The sequence below is a fragment of the Amblyomma mixtum genome, chromosome 10 (assembly GCF_055824585.1).
Source record: "Amblyomma mixtum isolate Tamu chromosome 10, ASM5582458v1, whole genome shotgun sequence".
NCBI classification, from domain to species: domain Eukaryota; kingdom Metazoa; phylum Arthropoda; class Arachnida; order Ixodida; family Ixodidae; genus Amblyomma; species Amblyomma mixtum.
Window position 1 is genome coordinate 39,911,275 of NC_143021.1, and position 19,186 is coordinate 39,930,460.

General features: G+C 44.7%; 1 protein-coding gene across 1 annotated transcript in view; it reads left to right on the forward strand.

Annotated features, from left to right (window-relative positions):
• The first annotated feature begins 12,271 nt into the window (after window positions 1–12,271).
• Osbp (oxysterol binding protein) overlaps window positions 12,272–19,186 on the forward strand; it is a 116,052-nt gene continuing 109,137 nt past the window's right edge. Inside the window, exon 1 of the mRNA XM_089564072.1 lies at window positions 12,272–12,843. Within this exon, the coding sequence (XP_089420198.1) occupies window positions 12,495–12,843 (349 nt within the window). The 5' untranslated portion in view covers window positions 12,272–12,494. The remainder of the gene's footprint in view (window positions 12,844–19,186) is intronic.

The following is a 19,186-nucleotide window of genomic DNA, read 5'->3' on the forward strand; positions in this document are numbered from 1 at the left end:
CGCGAAGGCAGTCATGCAGCATCTTGTCACGTATCGCTAAAAAGATGTCACTAAGACATGGTGCTAGGCACGATCCAATGCATACTCCTTGTTTCTGAATGAATGTCATATCTTTCCACTGCGCATACGTAGAAGTCAGGTACATTGTTAACAGTTCGATGAAGTTATCAACCGATAAACCTGCATTATTTTGGAAGGCTGTTGCACCATGGCTGTCAATACAATCGCGGACATTTTTTAAGAGACAATCGTGAGGTATGGAATAATACAAGTCCTTTATATCTACTGACAGGGCTGACATGCGTTTGTTGTTATTTGATTTTAAGAATTCAATTATTTCGTCCGAATTTTTTACCCTAAATGGATCGTTAATTTCTAAAACACTCAACTTCTCTTGCAAGAACCTGGCTACGGCTTGCTGCCAGGACCCCTTTTCGGAAACAATCACTCGGAAAGGGCATGCATCCTTGTGTGTCTTGCCACTGAAGAACATGTTTAGGGATAACTTCTCAGCTTTCTCTACAGAGTGCACTAGCCCATCCAGCTTTAACGTCTCGATTGTAACGTCGCGATTGTATTGACAGCCATGGTGCAACAGCCTTCCAAAATAATGCAGGTTTATCGGTTGATAACTTCATCGAACTGTTAACAATGTACCTGACTTCTACGTATGCGCAGTGGAAAGATATGACATTCATTCAGAAACAAGGAGTATGCATTGGATCGTGCCTAGCACCATGTCTTAGTGACATCTTTTTAGCGATACGTGACAAGATGCTGCATGACTGCCTTCGCGACACTAACGTTTTAAAGGTTTTTAGATTTGTTGATGATTTCATTGTGTTCGTGGATTGTGACAAAGATTCTTTTTCGGCTAGTGTACATAAGCATCTAACGACGTTTTCAGAGTGCCTAGCACCATTAGAATTGACGCACGAGTTACCGGAAGATAATTGCATCAGGTTTTTAGATATAGGGCTTCATTTTTCAAGTGAACACGTATGTTGGGCCTTTCAGCCCAGAGGCAACAAGCCCCTGCTTCCCTTCAGCTCGGCACACTCCAAAGCGTGAAACGAGGCATTGTGAAATCGTGCCTTTCCAACGCTCTGAGCAAGTCCTGCCTGCATTTGGTAGGACGCAGCTTTGACATCCAGTTGCAGCGCCTTTCGAGCGCAGGCTGCCAGACGGCCTTGCTGGCTTCAACTGCCGAGAACCTGCTGAAGCAACCAGCCAGCAAACCCGACCAAGTTGACCGGAAGAAAGTGGCGGTTATTCCGTACATTCACGGAATCTCGCATAGTATTAAGAAGATCGGTGCTAGGGCTGGTGTTAGAGTGGTTTTTAACGCTCCTGAAAAACTCTCCAGGATTTGCAAGAGAGTGAATGCGGAGGATACGGCCGTCGCTTGTTCGAAGCGGCACCAGCAGCGATTCGTGGCCTGTAGAAAGAGCGTTGTGTACTCGATACCACTTGCCTGTGGTAAGCAGTACATTGGCCAAACTGGCAGGTGCCTTAATGAAAGGCTGAGGGAGCACGCAAGAGATGTAAAGAACAAGTCAGGTAGCAAAATGATTGACCATATTCGGAATTGCCGCAACTGCACTCCCGCGCTCGAAAAAACTTCAGTACTGCGCCGGTGCAAGACACAACTTGGAAGAGAGATAATTGAGGCCAATGAGATAGGAAAATCGGGTAACTCGTGTGTCAGCAATCCTTCAATTTTGCTCTCAAAAAAAGAAATCAGTTATCTTGCGCAGAATTAGAGCTCGAAACATGCATTCACTCGTGCGAAGGTGGGATCTGTGCTGATCTGATATATGTATGCTAAGTCTCTTCTTTCCCTTTTCGTGTTTGATAAGAGCAGCTGCTGTATTTAAGCAAATGTTATGTCAATAAACACCTGAGTTGTTAGTAAGCGCTTGTCCTGTCTACCTCGTTTCTTTGTGTCGTGTCTTTTGCGCAAAAAACCCACAATGCCCGTTTGTTCCCTGCAGCTTGGGTGTAGTGTACAAACTACCGTTGTCCTGCGGAGCCGTCTATGTAGGACAAACGGGGCGATGCCTCAACGTTAGGCTTGGTGAACACCGTAACTCCCTAAAAGATCATTATGGCAATCTTCCTGAGCATTGCCGGGAATGTAGCAAAAAAGAAGAGCAGAAGGGGAAAACTTGTAAACCGATTTTTTCTAGTACCGTCATACCTTTCAGACATCGAGATCAGCGTGTACGCGAGATAATGGAGGCATACCATATTAGGAAATGTCGGAATCCGTGTATCAGTGAGCCCTCTGTTAACTTGGCAGACTGTGAAATCGATTTTTTAGCCTCAGCGTTGCATTGAATTCCTTTTTGATAACGGTTTTTTTTAACTGATCTTCCACAGCGATGAGTGGCGCCTGATGCTTAAATTTCAATTTTTTCCTCTGACTTGGTCTTTCCAGGAGGGACTGTTTGTGGTTGTTTTTGTTTTATGTTTTTAAAGTGACTACCTTATATTGCGCGCGTCAGCAATAAACCTCAGTTGCGAGTTAGCGCTTGTCTGCGTCGTTTACTTTCCGTCCCGTGTGTTCCCTGTGCGCTATTTTTTTACATCATGAACGTTATCCAACTTGCCCAACTTTCCGCTTTGCTCCCGTTAGGGACATTACATAAGGGGGGAGGTGGTACAGGGGTGTTAACAGTCATACATGAATATATAAATATAGAAGGAATATGGAAATGCAGAAAAATATAGAAAATATAAAATATAGAATAGAAAAAAAGTAGAACAAGACGAAAAAAAGACAGAAGTAACAAATTCAAATAATCACGTCATGACAGAGTGTAGCAGAAATATAAACAGAAATAAATTACAACTTTGGAAGTAGAACAGGCTGGTGCAGTTTGCAGGGCTTGGAAGCTGGCATAGGTTGCAGGAAAAAATTATTTGTCGTTGAGATGGTCGATTAGGAGCTGTCTGAATCTGGAAGGGTTAGTCTCAATGACAATGTGTTCGGGGAGGTTATTCCAGCTTTCTATCGCACTGGTAAGGAAAGATTTATTGAAATAATTGGTGGAGCCGTGCAAACGCTGTATGCTTAAGGAGTTAAATAAACGACGAGATGATCGTAGCGGAGCTCGTAGAAGGTTTTCTCGAAGTGCTGGAAAGTTAAAGTACAGTTTGTGAAAAAGACAAAGAATTGAAGTTTTCCTGCGAAAGGCTAATGACTTGATGCCGAGAGATGATTTCAACGCTGTGATGCTGAGCTGAGATTTATACTGTGAGGTGATGAAGCGTGCTGCCCGATTCTGGATGGCTTCGAGTGAATCTATTAAGTAGGCTTGGTGAGGATTCCATATTGTTGAGGCGTATTCTAGTTTAGTTCGGATGTACGTTTCATATGCTAGTTGTCTGGTGGCTGCGGTGGACATGGAAAGTGATCGCCTGATGAATCCGAGTGATCTGGAGGCACTAGCACATAGTTTCGTGATGTGATTAGCCCAGGTTAGGTTGGTTGTTATCTCGATGCCGAGGTACCGGTATGAATTGGTTTGAGACAGCGCTATGGAGTTCAGGGAGTACGAAAAAGGAAGAATCGAACGTTTACGTGAGATGTGCATGAACTTACATTTAGAAACGTTGAGAGGGAGTCTTACCTTATCTATAAGTTTAATACAGTGTCTTCCGGTTTAAATGAAAGCACAGGAAAATTGAGTTCCATACCCTCTTAATGCCCAAACATTTCGCTTTTAGGTCAGTGTATTCTGGTTCGTCATCAGTTTCTTTTCTAGATTTAGTAATAGATATTCTTTATACTGATTATGCTGCTCATTGCCTCCATGTGTTTCATTGATCATGTGTAACTTCTTCATTCTTCATTCTCGCTGTTCAAATGGTCACTTGTCATCGTAGGACTGATTATAAGTAAAGCACATTGCCATGTTTATTATATGTAGCTAACACAGCAGATAGACTAAATTTCGCAAAGTAACTGTTGTGTATTGTGGTTCATTTATCGTCTTGTGATTGACACTGTGATTCATTTATCGTTCTGTAGACATGCGCCTGATGCTTTTTTATCGAATTTTTTGGCTCTGTTATCCTGTGCGTTGTTCTCACCTACATATATTGTGCCATCCCTCTCGATCCACACATTCTGACGAAGGCCGTTCCGAAGGCCGGATCCCACCGGCGGCATGTGGTTGTTTTTTCTTCTGCTTTTCTTATCAATTAGCTTTAAGCGACAACATATTCAGTAATATTCTTACGTGATCAACACCACAAAAAAATAAATTAATTGAAAAAAAAAATCCCCTGTGCTCCTTGGTTTCTGTGGCTGTTGGCTTCTCTCATATTTATAACGAGCCCCTCATTCCCCTTCCCTTGTTTGCTTAATTGCTTAGCGAGGGCCTCCCTCCGTTCTGGCAGCCTTGACGCCATAGGAAGCATAAGAGGGTTCTCATACAGCTTCCACCCTCGCCGTTCGATGGCGTTCTACGTCACACCAGCGGTAACCAAGGACGTTCCACGTCCGCCGCTTACGAACGTGGGTGGCGCTGATGAACACTCTCAAGGTTAGGTTATTTGTAAGCATAAATACCCCCGAAAGCAGAAGGTTCGACAGCCGTCGCCGTAGCTCAGAGGTAGAGCACCGGACGCGTAATTCGGAGGTCGTGGGTTCGGATCCCACCGGCGGCATGTGGTTGTTTTTTCTTCGGCTTTTCTTATCAATTAGCTTTAAGCAACAACATATTCAGTAATATTCTTACGTGATCAACACCACAAAAAAATAAATTAATTGAAAAAAAAATCCCCTGTGCTGCTTGGTTTCTGTGGCTGTTGGCTTCTCTCATATTTATAACGAGCCCCTCATTCCCCTTCCCTTGTATGCTTAATTGCTTAGCGAGGGCCTCGGTTCTGGCAGCCTTGACGACATAGGAAGCATAAGAGGGTTCTCATACAGCTTCCACCCTCGCCGTTCAATGGCGTTCTACGTCACACCAGCGGTAACTCGGGACGCTCCACGTCCGCCGCTTGTGGGTGGCGCTGATGAACACTCTCAAGGTTAGGTTATTTGTAAACATAAATACCCCCGAAAGCAGAAGATTTGACAGCCGTCGCCGTAGCTCAGAGGTAGAGCACCGGACGCGTAATTCGGAGGTCGTGGGTTCGGATCCCACCGGCGGCATGTGGTTGTCTTTTCTTCTGCTTTTCTTATACCGCACGGAGGCACCTCCCCGGTTTCGTTTTCGAGTTTTGCGTTTTTTTTTTGCTGTTTAAAAATTAATTTTGAGTTGCTTTTGAAAACCTTGTATCGTATACATTAAAGGACGTTCTTAGGAACACAAAACAGCCATTAACTTAAAATGGCTGAAAAATTTATTTATTTATTTATTTATTTTATTTATTTATCAAATACTGCCAACTGCCTCTTGGCAGTCAAAGCAGGAGTGGATACATTGTTCTTGAACAATTGCTAAGGTGAGTTTAACAGCGGCAAAGAAAGAAAACATGCTATTGACAATCAGCCATGAAGGAATGTGCACAATCAAAAAAACACACAAAAAAAGAAAGAAGGAATACACTTTGAAAGGCGGACGGCAAAGCAAGAAGCGTTGTAAAGAAATACTTGCAGCATCATATGGTGTCTTCGGCTGACGGCACTTGTGGAGTTTTCTACGCACTCGTGCGGTGCCCCACGTTCGGTTGGATGCCACTCGTGCAGTGCCGTACATTCGGGTGGGACGAGCACGACACGCGTGCGCGCCACCGCGCCACCGTGGAGACCGACGGTGGAGCGCGGTGCAATCCCATCGTGCAGCGCGCGCTAGCAGACGACGCTGTTCACGCTCGTTGGTTGACGCAGCATCGACGAAGAGGAAAAACGGACGACGCATTACAAGTGGACACATTTTAAAGAAATGTTACTGCATTTATTCGCGCTTCAATCGCGCAGCCACGGACCGGCCGGCGAGTCATGTGCCTTCTGTTATGAGGAAATTAAAGGTTTGTCAATATTTTTAGTCTTGCAAGTTCTGCCTTAGCTCTTGCAGCGGCATATGCTGTTCATCCGGCATGCCTGCACTTTATAACATCGTACTTTTTGACAACGTATGCACAGGTTAAATGATATCAATAAAGCGACAATTTGGGGCGCTTCGTGGATTGAGAATCACCAGCTGATATTTTCGGAAGTTGCTCTAGATGCTCTAAAGGCGTATGCATCGAAACCGGCAAGCATAGCGCCTTGGTGTGGTGTCGTACAAACCTGCGCCCCCATAATTAATCGCAGTATTGTGGGTACCGCGTTTCTCGCCGATTCTATCAGCGCCTGTTACAAGCGCGGTACTAAGCACTGTTCTGAAGAGGCTGTTGCTAATTAAACAAACTGTTGAATATGCTCGTTGGCGTCGGCCGCTCGTAGGAATAGCCTCTGAGATCATCGAGGGTCTCGGAGGCCTTGGTTAACAGACGGCAGAAAGAGCAACGGCAATCTGCGAGTGTTTCGCACGTTCGGCTGATGTGCAAGGAGACGTACCACTCGTGTAGTATTTGACGTCACTTCCTGCGCACCGGCACGGAGGCAATGCGTGTCAGCCGAAGACACCAATAGATAAGATGACACGGCTGTAACAAAAGATTCAACTGAGGGCATGTCAGCTACTTCATAGGGTAAGGCGTTCCACTCAGCTGTGGTTCGAGGAAAGAATGATGAACGGTAGGCGTTAGTTTTAACCTGCGGCATTACAATAGACGATATGCGAAATTGCTTGGCGGTCTGGCAACACCGCGCCCACAACTTCCGGTTTCCATCTTGGCGCGGTCGAGCTCGTCGAGCTGGTGCATCGTTTGCTATGCGTACTTTCTTCTTGAGAGTGGAATTTCAACAGGCAAGCTTCAGCTGCTGCGTTGTTTTCACAGCTGATCTTTGACTAAATGTAGGTGCTTTCAATAAGCGCCAGCTTACTCCTACCGCGTCCTCAGCTTCGCTTCGCTGATGATCGCAATAATCGGCACTCGAAAGTGGGTTGGAAAGTCGAACCGTGACCGTGTGCTGTTCTCGTTTTAATGCTCGCATTAAAGCATCAGTTCAAGCATCACGCATTATCATGGCTATTTTATTCCCAGGTGGACGTGAATTCATCTGGTAGGGTAGCGAGCGGTTATTTTGCGGTGAGTGCGCACGTGTGTTGACAAACTTCTGTGATAGTGCGAACTTTCGTTCGCGCCGACGCCAGGAGCTTCGTGCATTGCAGTATAATCACACAAGACCCTCGACCAGCTGCGTAATTCGATTCCTTTACTGTAATGTGCAATGCGCATCTGCGGTTTTCAACGTCACCGTTTCAGAGCCCGGCGTCGGTTGATTTTCGCCGCAATTCGTTGAAACCGCGTCTTGCTTAAGACGCAGTTGAAGCGAGTATTGCGATGTTGTCAATCGATATTACCAAGAGGAAAGTGGGCATATATAATTCAAAATGCAAGCAAAGACGCAGTTTTTTTTTCAGAAGCACTGAGCTACCGCGGCGGCTTGATTAGAGAAAGAGCGTACAGCTGTAGGTGCCTGCACGGACTCGATACGCTGGTCAAGTTGTGTGTGCAGGGGCGAAATTAGCATGTTCGGTTGCTTCCGAAACTTAATTAGCTTACTCCCAAACATGGACAAATGGCTTTGTTGCGAAGCAAGCTGTTGAAGCTTGCCACAACGATAATAAAATCTGATGGCCTGAAGCGTTTTCAGAACAATGTTGCACGAACTTTCTAGCTTAGAAATGCGTCCCTCCTTCATAATAAAGTAGCTATATTATTCGCTTCTTTTTTTTTTAGATTTTCGTCGCCGCAGATATGGAAGGTATAGGAATCCTCAAGAAATAAAGCATTCGCACCTCAGTTTTTATACGTATATAGGGTGTATTGCTTCACAAAGACTGCTTAACGCGCATAACATATGCGTATGGTCCAGAGAGTTTGCTCGCCCTTCTAAAACTAATTGAACGCGGGAAAAACTTAACTGAACACGTAGCGAACTAAGCAGTAATCGGCATATGGTTCTTCGAGTGAACTTATTTCGCCACGGCACGAGCGATTGGCCCGCTCAAAAAAATTACCTTCTCTATTACATTGTTCAAGTATGCGTCTATTTATATTCACGCCCGACCGGGGAGTTGATGAATGCACGAAATCGGCTTCTAATTTTGATCAAAGACAACAAAGGCTGTGGTCCTTATCTTAATTTAAACGCAAATCACCTCGAGAGATTTGTCAAAAATCAGCGCAGAAAGCGAAAGCTGCGCACTGATCCGCGTGCTGACACATGATACCTCGCATGGCGTTTTGTGTTACTAAAACGTTGGGACGGAGTAAAAAAATAGAAAAGCGAAAAGCTGGAACGCACCTAGTTCTGGCACGCATCGTAGTGTCTTTTCACAGTGGAGAGGGTAGCGCAACACTGCATCGGCATTTTACTTTTCAAACGAAGCGCAGCCGTTTTAACCCAACGCTGGGCAGCGGTTTCGTTTTCTGTACCGTGCCAACATGGAGGACTTAGTTCTCGAAGCGTCGAGAGATGGCGCTGCGCATTTCGCATATCGTAATGACGATATAAAGCAGATTGGAGACGGTGTCGATATTATTTTGCTTGGAGACATGAACGGCCATATCGAGGATCTGGATGGATACACAGATTGTAACGGGAAGTTAATGCTAGACTTGTGTGAGCGGCACAACTTAGTTATTGTCAATAGAGAAACTAAATGTGAGGGACAAATCACGTGGGAATCCCGTAACAGGCAAACAACCATTGACTACTGTCTAATGTCGCAGGGCATCTATAGCAAGCTCGCAATAATGGAAATAGACGAAGAGGGGAAGGACAGCCTAGGAAGTGATCATAAACGTATTAGTCTACAGTTGGGAGCCCTAGTCAAAAGAGAAATGCAACGAAGTCCAAAAGACAACGCAAAATTAAATGATGAACAAATAGCGCTAATATCAGCCGATATAGAAGAAATAATTGAGAAACGCCACATGGAAAATTGGGATTATAATCAGTTGGAACTGCTCATCGCTACAAAAATGAAACAAGTGAAAGGAGTTAACCGCTGGAGAGGAAAGAGGAAGCCACGAAGCTGGTGGAATATGGAAATTAAGGAGGCCATCGAACAACGACGGGTGGCTTCAAGGGAACACAGAGAAGCAAAGAGGGCGCAGTTATCTGTAGAGGAAATAGAAAAAAAATGGGAATCTTATCGACAAAAGAAACAGCAAGTTCAGGTCCTAGTCCAGGCTAAAATAAAGCAGTCCTCTGATAAATGGCTGGCTGAAGTTCGCGAGGCAAATAAAGGGGGGCCAAGAAAATTCTGGAACCATATAAGCTGGTTGGGAAAAACAAATCAAAGAAAGCAGGAACAGATTATAGATGCTGAGGGAAAATGTTTGGAGGGAGACGATGCTGTGGACTACATTACGTCATTTATAGCTGCGTCTTTTAGCGACGCCAATGGGGTAATCTCCCCAAGTGAGGCGGCAACACAGGACAGCACAAAAGAGAACAGCTTAGAACTGACTAGTCTTAACTGGGAAAAGGCGGAAGCGAATATTCCTAAAACCACATCCGCAGGGATAGACGAAATTCCAATTAAGCTGATTAATGAACTTGGCCCAAGAAGCAAGGACGCGCTGATAAAAGCATTGGAGGCAGTCATAACAAATCAGCAAATTCCGCACAGCTGGAGACAGAGTAAAATGAATTTGATTTATAAAGGGAAAGGAGATAAGATGAACATAAAATCCTTCCGTCCGATTACGATAACATCTGTTATGTACAGGCTGGCAATGCAGGCGGTGAAATTAAAAATGCAGTCATGGGTAGAAGGGAATAGGATACTCGGAGAACTTCAGAATGGGTTCAGAAGGGGTAGGCGGTTAGATGATAGCCTGTTCGTGCTTACCCAATGCATAGAAATAGCTAAGGCGGAAAATAGACCTCTTTTTATAGCCTTTCTAGACATAAGCGGTGCATACGATAACGTGAACAGGGAACTCCTGTGGAGCATATTGAAAGATTTAGGTATCGGTGATGATTTTCTACAGGAAATCTACCGAGATAATGAAGTTGAAATTACATGGGAAGGGAAAAAAAGTACCACAACTGTAGGGGTGCACAAAGGATTAAGGCAAGGTTGCCCTCTATCACCGCTGCTGTTCATGCTTTACGTGATAAATATGGAAAGAAGGCTAGAAGAAAGTAATCTGGGTTATAATCTATCGTACAGATTAGGCGGAAATGTAGTTGAGCAGCGGCTCCCGGGTTTAATGTATGCGGACGATATTGTACTGTTAGCAGATAGCCAGGAAGATTTACAAACTTTGGTTAATTGCTGTGGAGACGAAGGAGACGCTCTAGGATTCAGTTTTAGCGCAACTAAATCAGGTGTGATGATTTTTAACGATACAACTGATCAGGTGCTTACAATACAAGGCCACGAAATACCCAAAGTGGCCGAATACAAATACCTCGGGATATGGCTAAACGAAGGGCAGATATACACGGAAAAGCATGAACAGGCTCTTAGGGCAAAAGGACGAAGAGACGCCGGGATAATGAAACATAGGGCATTATGGGGGTACAACAAATATGAAGTACTAAGAGGTATTTGGAAAGGAATAATGGTGCCGGGACTTACTTTCGGCAATGCGGTTCTGTGCTTAAGGGCAGAAGTTCAGTCGAGATTAGACGTAAATCAGAGAGCTGTTGGAAGATTAGCACTAGGTGCCCACGGCAAAACCACAAACGAGGCAGTACAAGGGGATATGGGCTGGGCATCGTTCGAGGCACGGGAAGCTAAGAGTAAAATACTATATGAAGAACGCCTGAGGAAATTGGACGATAACAGATGGGCAGCTAAGGTATTTAAATATTTATACAGAAAGAACGTTGACTCACAGTGGCGGAAAAGAACTAGAAAACTAACCAGTAAGTATGCCGGTCATGAGGACGGAGAAAGAAAGAGCATTAAACGACAGGTTAAAAACGCGGAAGTTAAAAATTGGATGAATTCAATGGAAAAGAAACATAGTGTAGAACTATATCGATTCTGGAAAAGGCAGATCAGGAAAGAATTTTTCTATGATAACTCAAGAGGCAGTGCCCTACTTTTTGAAGCTAGATCAGGGTGTCTTAGAACGCGCAGCTACAAAAAGAAATTTAACGAAGAAGATGACACATGTGCAGTGTGTGGTAGATCTGTGGAAACAATTGAACACCTCATAATCAAATGTGATGGTATCCATCCGGATGTCGATGCAGGCACAGTCACTCTTTCTGAGGCCCTAGGGTTTAAAGATAACAATGGTCATGTAAATAAATCTGCAGTGGAAGTCAGCAAAAAGCGATTGGAGGATTGGTGGCTGAAAAGCAGAGATGTGGCATAAGGTTAGAATAGTAGGAAACCGTAGGCAAAGTTGATGGAGAATCTTAATGAGAAATGCCAACACAGTAAACAAAAAAAAAATAAAGAAAGAAAAGCTGAGCATGGTGGCAATTGCCACCACCCCGTTTCAAAGGGGGCGCTCCTATCCATCCATCCATCCATCCATCCATCCATCGTCTATTGTTTTGCTGTGCTTGCCTCTCTCCGCCAGAGTTGCCCTCTAAGCAAGCCTACGTGGGTTAGTAAACAGTAAAGATCTTTAACCTCGATTGAGAAGGATTGAAAGCCCTTGTCAGGTTGTTTATTAAGGGAGTAGCAAGAAAAATCACCTCGAGGTCTTCTTCAGTGCGAAAACGCACAAACCGGACGTCCCTCTAAGGGTAATCATTTCAGAGCATGATACTTGGCACAAGTCAACCGCCTTATATTTACAAGAGAAACTAAACCTGCTAACAATCAAGGAGTCGTACCTTATAAAGAATTTCAGGATTCAAAATAGTATGGCATAGAATCAGATCAATTTGTATTACGAAAGTGAAAATATCTGGTACCATTGACAAGTAGAATACCGGGCATGGTGGCACATGCCATCATCTCGTTTCAAAGGGTATGCTGCCAACATCTATATATAACAGTTTTTTTTTTCTCTCTCTCTTTCTGCCCACATCTATCCACCTCTGGCCGGTTGCCAACTCCAGTCGCTCGCTGTGGGCCCGCTGAGGTCTTTCTGAAATTGAGCCCAAGTGAGCCCCAGCTAAACGAATAAATACAAAGTTAGATAAAAGAAAAGCCTATTTGATAATTCCAAGCGACGGCTGGGTGTTTGACGAGAAAGCGATGGGCAGCTCTAGCCAACGCAGGAAACGGGCAGCGCATACCTCCCCTTTACGATATCCTCCTACCATTACCGTCAACTGCGAAAATTGCGCGAAACTGGCGTCGTCGTCGAGCGGCGAAACGAGCGGGCTGTTGTCACCGCCGTGGCCGCGCGGGGGCGTGGATCGGGGAGGCGGCCGAACATGGCCGCCGTTGCGTGAGCCGTCGTACGAGGAAGAAGCGGGCCGCCGCCGCTGCCGAGCAGCCATGAGCAGCAGCGAGTCGAGCCAGCAGCCGCAGCAGCCGGGCGAGCCCGAGATGAAGGGGTGGCTCGCCAAGTGGACCAACTACCTCAAGGGCTACCAGAAGCGCTGGTTCGTGCTCTCCAACGGGCTGCTCTCCTACTACCGGAACCAGGCGGAGATGGCGCACACGTGTCGGGGCACCATCAGCCTCGTGAGCGCGGTGATCCACACGGAGGACTCGTGCAACTTCGTCATCTCCAACGGCGGCACGCAGACCTTCCACCTCAAGGCGAGCAACGAGATCGAGCGCCAGAAGTGGGTCACGGCGCTCGAGCTCGCCAAGGCCCGGGCCGTGCGCATGATGGAGTCCGGTGAGTGAAGCTTATCATCGTAGCGCCACTCCGACCTGGTTGGTGCCTCGCCCGTGCATGCAGCTGAGTGGAGGGGTGGGGAACGCCAGCCACCTTGTCAACATTCAGCTTTGCGGTTTTGTTTGTTTTTTTCCCCAGTAACAAATTTTGGTCCTCGCTCGCCCTGTTCTGGTGACCTTTATTTACATGCCCAGCTGTGAGCTTATGTAGTGAGCAAACAGTTCGAGGTCTTTCGGCCATGCGTCAGGTCCCCCGTGCCATGGTGGTGGGGGCCCTGTCTCATTCCACTCCAGAGGCCGTACCCCACTGCGATGCTGGGATTTGGCTCATCGTTTCAAGCTTTCTGTGTGCCCCTTGCGAAGGTGGGGAATGTAGGCCATGCATTGCAACTGTTTTGTGTGTGTCCAAAGTGGTGGACAGCAAAGCAAGCCCACCACAAAGCCTCCTTCCTGGCCTGGCACTGCATCGCTTGAATTCTCTGTGCAGGAATAATTGTGACTTGATTTGCTTCGTTTTTGCGCAATGCTTGCAGACAAAGCGGCCACATCAACTGCTGGACAAAGGCACTGGCAACATGATCATGTTGCAGTCGCACTGAAGCATTTCAGATGTACATACAGTACACAAACAGACGTGCAAAAATTGCAGTATTGGAGCATGCAATGAAAGGAGACAAGCACTGCATTCAAGGCACAGATTTACTAAATGCAGGCATTCAAAGACACCACCTTACAGAGTCAGCATTACACAGACTAGGCAAAAATAAAGCCACAAGAAAAAGCTTGGCTCTACAAGAGTGCCAAACAATTTACCAAACAATTTATTGCTGAGTACAGAGTACTACAGTAAAGTGTAATATCTGAGATGGTAACGATGCTGCTTTGTGGTCTTGTTTATATATTTTCCTCTACATATTGGAGCAGTTGTGAATTTCCCTGAAAGTAATGGTAGAATGCTCGATGCTTTTGACAACCTGTTTGTTAACATTTCTCTTGTGTCACGTGTTTGAATTTTCAGATTTGCTAATTGGTGTAAGAAGCAGTTATTAGCCGCCGCGGTGGCTCAGCGGTTATGGTGCTCGGCTGCTGTCCCAAAAGAGTGGGTTCGATCCCGGCCGCGGCGGCTAGAATTTCTTTGGAGGAGAAATTCTAGAGGCCCGTGTACTGTGCGATGTCAGTGCACTTTAAAGAACCCCAGGTGGTCGAAATTTCCGGAGCCCTTCACTACGGCGTCTCTCATAGCCTTAGTCGCTTTGGGACGTTAAACCACATAAAACAACCAAGCAGTTATTATTTTTGGTCTTGCGTTTATACTGCTTGCAGAGCTGATGATTATAATCTTTGTTACAGGCAGTATGCTATACGTGAGAAATAAGTCATCAGAGGGAAAATACAGGGGGGATGTTTGCCACAGCTCTTAGACTTTTTTTTTTTTTTTTGGAGGACTTTATATTTATGTAGATTGCATTCAGTTGTAGATGGCCAAATTAAATGGCAGCAATTAGGTTTTGAACAAAATCAGGTGTTATACGGTAGCATCATATGTGGCAGTATACTCCTGTTCCGGTATACAGGCCAACTGCCTGTGAACACTGAAGGGCACCTTGTAGCAAGTGATGCCAGTTGTACCTTTGTGTACCACCACACAGAACTGCACTCAGTGTGGAAAGCTGACTGAGTCCGCTCGCCCAGTGTGGAACAAAGCTAGGCCAGTTGAAGCAGCCTCACCATGGTTGGCTGCTGTTTGAGCCCCCTTGCATTGTTGCATTTCCCAGACCACCCAGCTTATTGTCATGATTCCTTGCTGGTCAGGGATGAGTGCGTGCAGACTGCAGCAGCAACAAGCGGCAGTGTGTAGTTAGTTCACCTGCTCGGCCGATGACCGTGTTGTGCCGCAAGCTTGGCTCCTCGAGGACCGACTGGTGGGCCCTGAAGGGGGGGGGGGGGGACACTGCTGGTTGTGCAACTGTTTCCACCACTCGATGGGATGCCTACCCCAGCCAGCCTGCACACAAACTCACTGGGTGGGGCTCTTCCTTTCTCCAGGGCCAGCTTGGTTTTCGCTGCACCACTGCGGGCGGCAGTTCAAGTGATTCTTGTTATTTGTGCATATTCATCACAAATATGTAATTGTTTATGATGGTTTGAGGACTGCATTTCAAGTTAGCTGGTGTTATTGATGAACAATTGCTACACCCTTGTAAAGTCATCCCTGGGGTGTTAAATAATTATAGAGTGCACATGCTTTTCATGTTAGCTTGTTCACAAAGCCCTGTACTCTGTAGCTCTTTTTCAGATGCTCTTTTCTGAGCTCTTTTTTTAAATGCACTCTAGCATGATATTGACATAAAGCATTTCTCACAACATAACTATGAAAAACTGCATGCACATAGAAAAAATGCCAGTTTTATCTCACTCCTCAACATCTTGGTATTTGTGCACAGCAAACAGAATCATTCTGTTGCTACAAAGGGGTGGGTGATAGTAATTGCCAGAAAAAGCGGAGAACATCAACCTCCAAGTTTGTTGCCTCATCTGCCTTTGGTCACAGAAATGTTGCGCTCCTCAACAGAAGCTCTTGGCCTCTCCTCTTCGTGGTGCCCCCCCCCCCCCCCCCCCCACTAAGGAGGCGGGGCTCACGCATTGGAAGCATGCAGAATTCCGTATGCGTTCAAAAGCACGATTCGCTCATGATTTTCTACAACCGCATATGAAAAGGACACAATTTCCTAAATACTTATGCATGTCTGGCTATAATTTTTGCCGCGCAACAAATGAAGACTTGGAGTGGGTTGCAAAAAGGCAACTGAAGATTTTGACGAAATTGGCCATTTTATTTTTCCATGTTAAATGGGGGAAATGAAACAAAAAAAGGCTGTTGTTTTGCATGATTTCAGGCATATCTGCATCATTAGAGCTAACAGCATGGTGCTAAATTTAAAGGCCAGCAGCATGTAAATTGTTCAAGCTGGTGATTTTGCATATTTTTAGGAATTGATTAATGAAGCGCACACAAGCTGCAATCCAACCCATTGATTTATCCTTGTGAGGTCTCAAAGAATAATCAGTGCATGTGTGGTCTTTTCTATATTCTTAGTTATGAGTTTACGCTGTGAGTTTGAAGGAAATATAAAATTTCTATGTAATTGGGGGGGGGGGGGGTATTTTTCCGTGATCTTTTAAAAACGCCATCCACGTAGACTTGTCTGGAGGATTCCAGGCATTGCAAGTGATTCTAGGGTGGGAGAGCCTTTTCGGCTGTCGCTTCCTGCTTGAAATTTTATCTCGGTAAGTTATTAGGGAATTCAAACAAAGTTACAAGTGCATACAGCGAGATGTCCCATGGTACAAGACCGCGGGTGGGACCTCCCATGAAAATAAATTCCAATAAGCAACAAAATAGGAAATACTCAACACATTTATTAGTGACGCAGAGAATAAATAGATAGATACATAGTGTAATATGAGTTACCTAAATATTTAAGTACAAACAATATAATGCAGGAGAATGTACAATAAAACACTCTCAGATGCCGAGATACATAGCATCAATAACAAAAAAAAATCGCACATTAAGAAGGAAAAGCTTTAATTCGACCTTGAACAAAGAAAGCGCATTAGTTTGTTTCATGTCTAAGTTCAAAGAATTCAAAAATGATATGGATGAAAAATGAAGCCATTGTTTCCCATATAGTTAGTTCTGACCTTAGGTAGTAAAATGTTATTACGCAGCGAAAAACGTGTGACGATGTTGCTTATGATCGTGCGGGGATAAAGTATGCTTAGTGGGAGCTGATGATGAAGAATCTTAAAGAATAGGATACCAAATTCATACTGGTGTGGCACCACAGGGACAGAGACAGAGTGACAGCAAACAAAGAACGCTAAACCATGATAACAGGTAGATTCGTCGTGATTTAACGTGTGTTCCTGCTTGTAACCCTTGTAACCGTGTTATGACTGTGCATGTAACTATAGGTTTCGTGTATATATTTTTTGTGCTTTTATTAAACTTTGTCAGTTGTTAGTGAGCACTTGTGTTGTTGTCACTCTGTCTCTGTCCCTGTGGTGCCACACCAGTATGAATTCGTACCAACTCGCCCAATTTTCAACCCTTAGGATACCAACGTTGTAAAACTAAAGGGCCGAAATAGGTAGAACGTTTAGGTCTAAGAACAAAATGCGTGAGGGTGACATTGGAGGGGCGTAAGCGTTACCCCCAGATGAGGTACCGTAGTTTAAGTGGCTGTGGATGAATGCGTAGTAGAGGGATGATAAATTTTTGGATTGGGAAATAGCTTCGGGTTTTAATTAGTGCGCTTAACCCATACGAAATTTTCTTGGCCATTTCAGCTACATGATGATGGAATTTTAAGTGAGGTTCAGTGATAACACCGAGAGAAGAAACTCGGATCTTGCGACAAAATAGCAGCAGAATTGAGGTGTAGTAGTGGTGTGATGAGCAGTGGCTTCTGAGGGGGGATGGAAAACAAGTCTCAGTGACGTTCACGGACAGGCGGTTAACGTGACAGCAGCGCTCAAGAGAATGCGGTCATTATGTAGGCTATGTATGAGATGATTAATGTCCTGGTGCAATGATATCATGGTAGAGTCATCTGCATACTATTGCAATGCTTTAAAAAGGACGGCAGATCATTAATGTAGAGTAAAAACAATACAGGGCCTAGAATAGAACCTTGTGGAACACCCTTGTTAATTAAAGCTATGTTAGATGCATTAATGGAGGCTATGTGCTCTCGGTCTTCCAGAGCATTAGGGGACGTCCAGTGATACCGTATGTTTGTAGTTTGTGGAAGAAGGGGGAGTCATTCCTAACGTAACCTATGAGCGATGCTATTGCAGTATCTGTAGGTAGTCCATGCTGAAAGCCGAGTTGACCATCTGTCAATATGTTACATTTTTCAATATAACTTGACAACCTTATTTAAATAAGTTTTTCTAAAATTATGCGCAAGAAAGAAGAAGTGCAATCGTTCGATAATTATTTGGCAGAGCTGGATCACCTTTTTTGAAGACTGGTATTATTTTCGCTGTGATAACTGCCACATTTAAAAACAGGATTGCAGATGTGGCTGAGGACTGGTGCAAGCAATGGACGGATAATTTTCACATGCTTTCCATGGGTATTGTCAACGCTGGGGCCGGTCGTCTTTAAATTAGCAATTAAGGATAGAACTTGGTCTGGACAATTAGCGATTAAGGATAGAACTTGGTCTGGACACCACGGGGGGGGGGGGGGGGGGGGGTAAGAAAGAAGGGGCAAGGGGGCAGCGCTCAAGATAAGGTGAAAGGATAATTAGATGAATTGAAAAAATAATTGCTAAATGTATTCGCCATTTCCTTGGGATGAGGTGACTTACGAATGTTGTCAATTTCGTTTCGAACTGCTTGTATGTCTGGATGACTGGTTTTCTTGATAACACTGTTTAGCTTTGTTCAGAGGTGGTGTTAGTGCACTGGAATACCTTATCTCAATTTAAGACGAAGGTTGAATGGCTGGCGTTTATTTATTTATTTTATTTTTTATTTAAAACATACTGCAGTCATTGAAGACCAAGCAGGAGGGCAATACAGGTCATAAGTAAACGCAATTCAGCGCCACCATTAGCAAGCAATCACAAAAAAAAAACAAGCAATCATAAGCAATCAACAGGTCAAAGCAATCAAACGCGCAGCATGCAGTGCAAACACAGAAAAAGAAAGAAAAAGAAATGAATCAGCAAAAAGCGAAGAGTAACATCAACCCAGAGCTTTTCGTACTCGTTCTTCAAAAACATTTGCATCATGCGCGGAAAAAACTTCTACTGGGAGTGCATTCCATTGTGAGACAGTGCGCGGAAAAAATGAGTTCTTAAACCTGTTAGTACGCGCAAAGATTGGTTCCAGGTTGTAAAGATGGGTGTGCCGAGTTTGACGACCCTCACGTGGATGAATGAACAATTGCGCGTTGATACCAAGTTGGTGATTGCAGAGCCGATACAGAAACCGCAGCCTGGAAATCTTTCTTCTGCTTTCTAAGGTCAAAATGTTGTTAGCACTCATTAGAGACGATGGAGAATCTATATAATCTGCGGTATGAATTGAATATGAAACGAACTGCCTTTCTCTGTACCATTTCAAGTTTATTCACGTCTTTTTTCAAGTGAGGGTCCCATACTGCACAGCCATATTCCAGTTGAGGTCTGATAAGGGTATTGTATGCAAGCAGCTTAACATTGGAAGGGGCCGACCTTAATTTGAAACGAAGAAACCCTAGTTTCCTAAGGGCTGATGTACAGATTTTATTAATGTGGCTGGTCCAGTTCAAGTTGTTAGTTATCGTA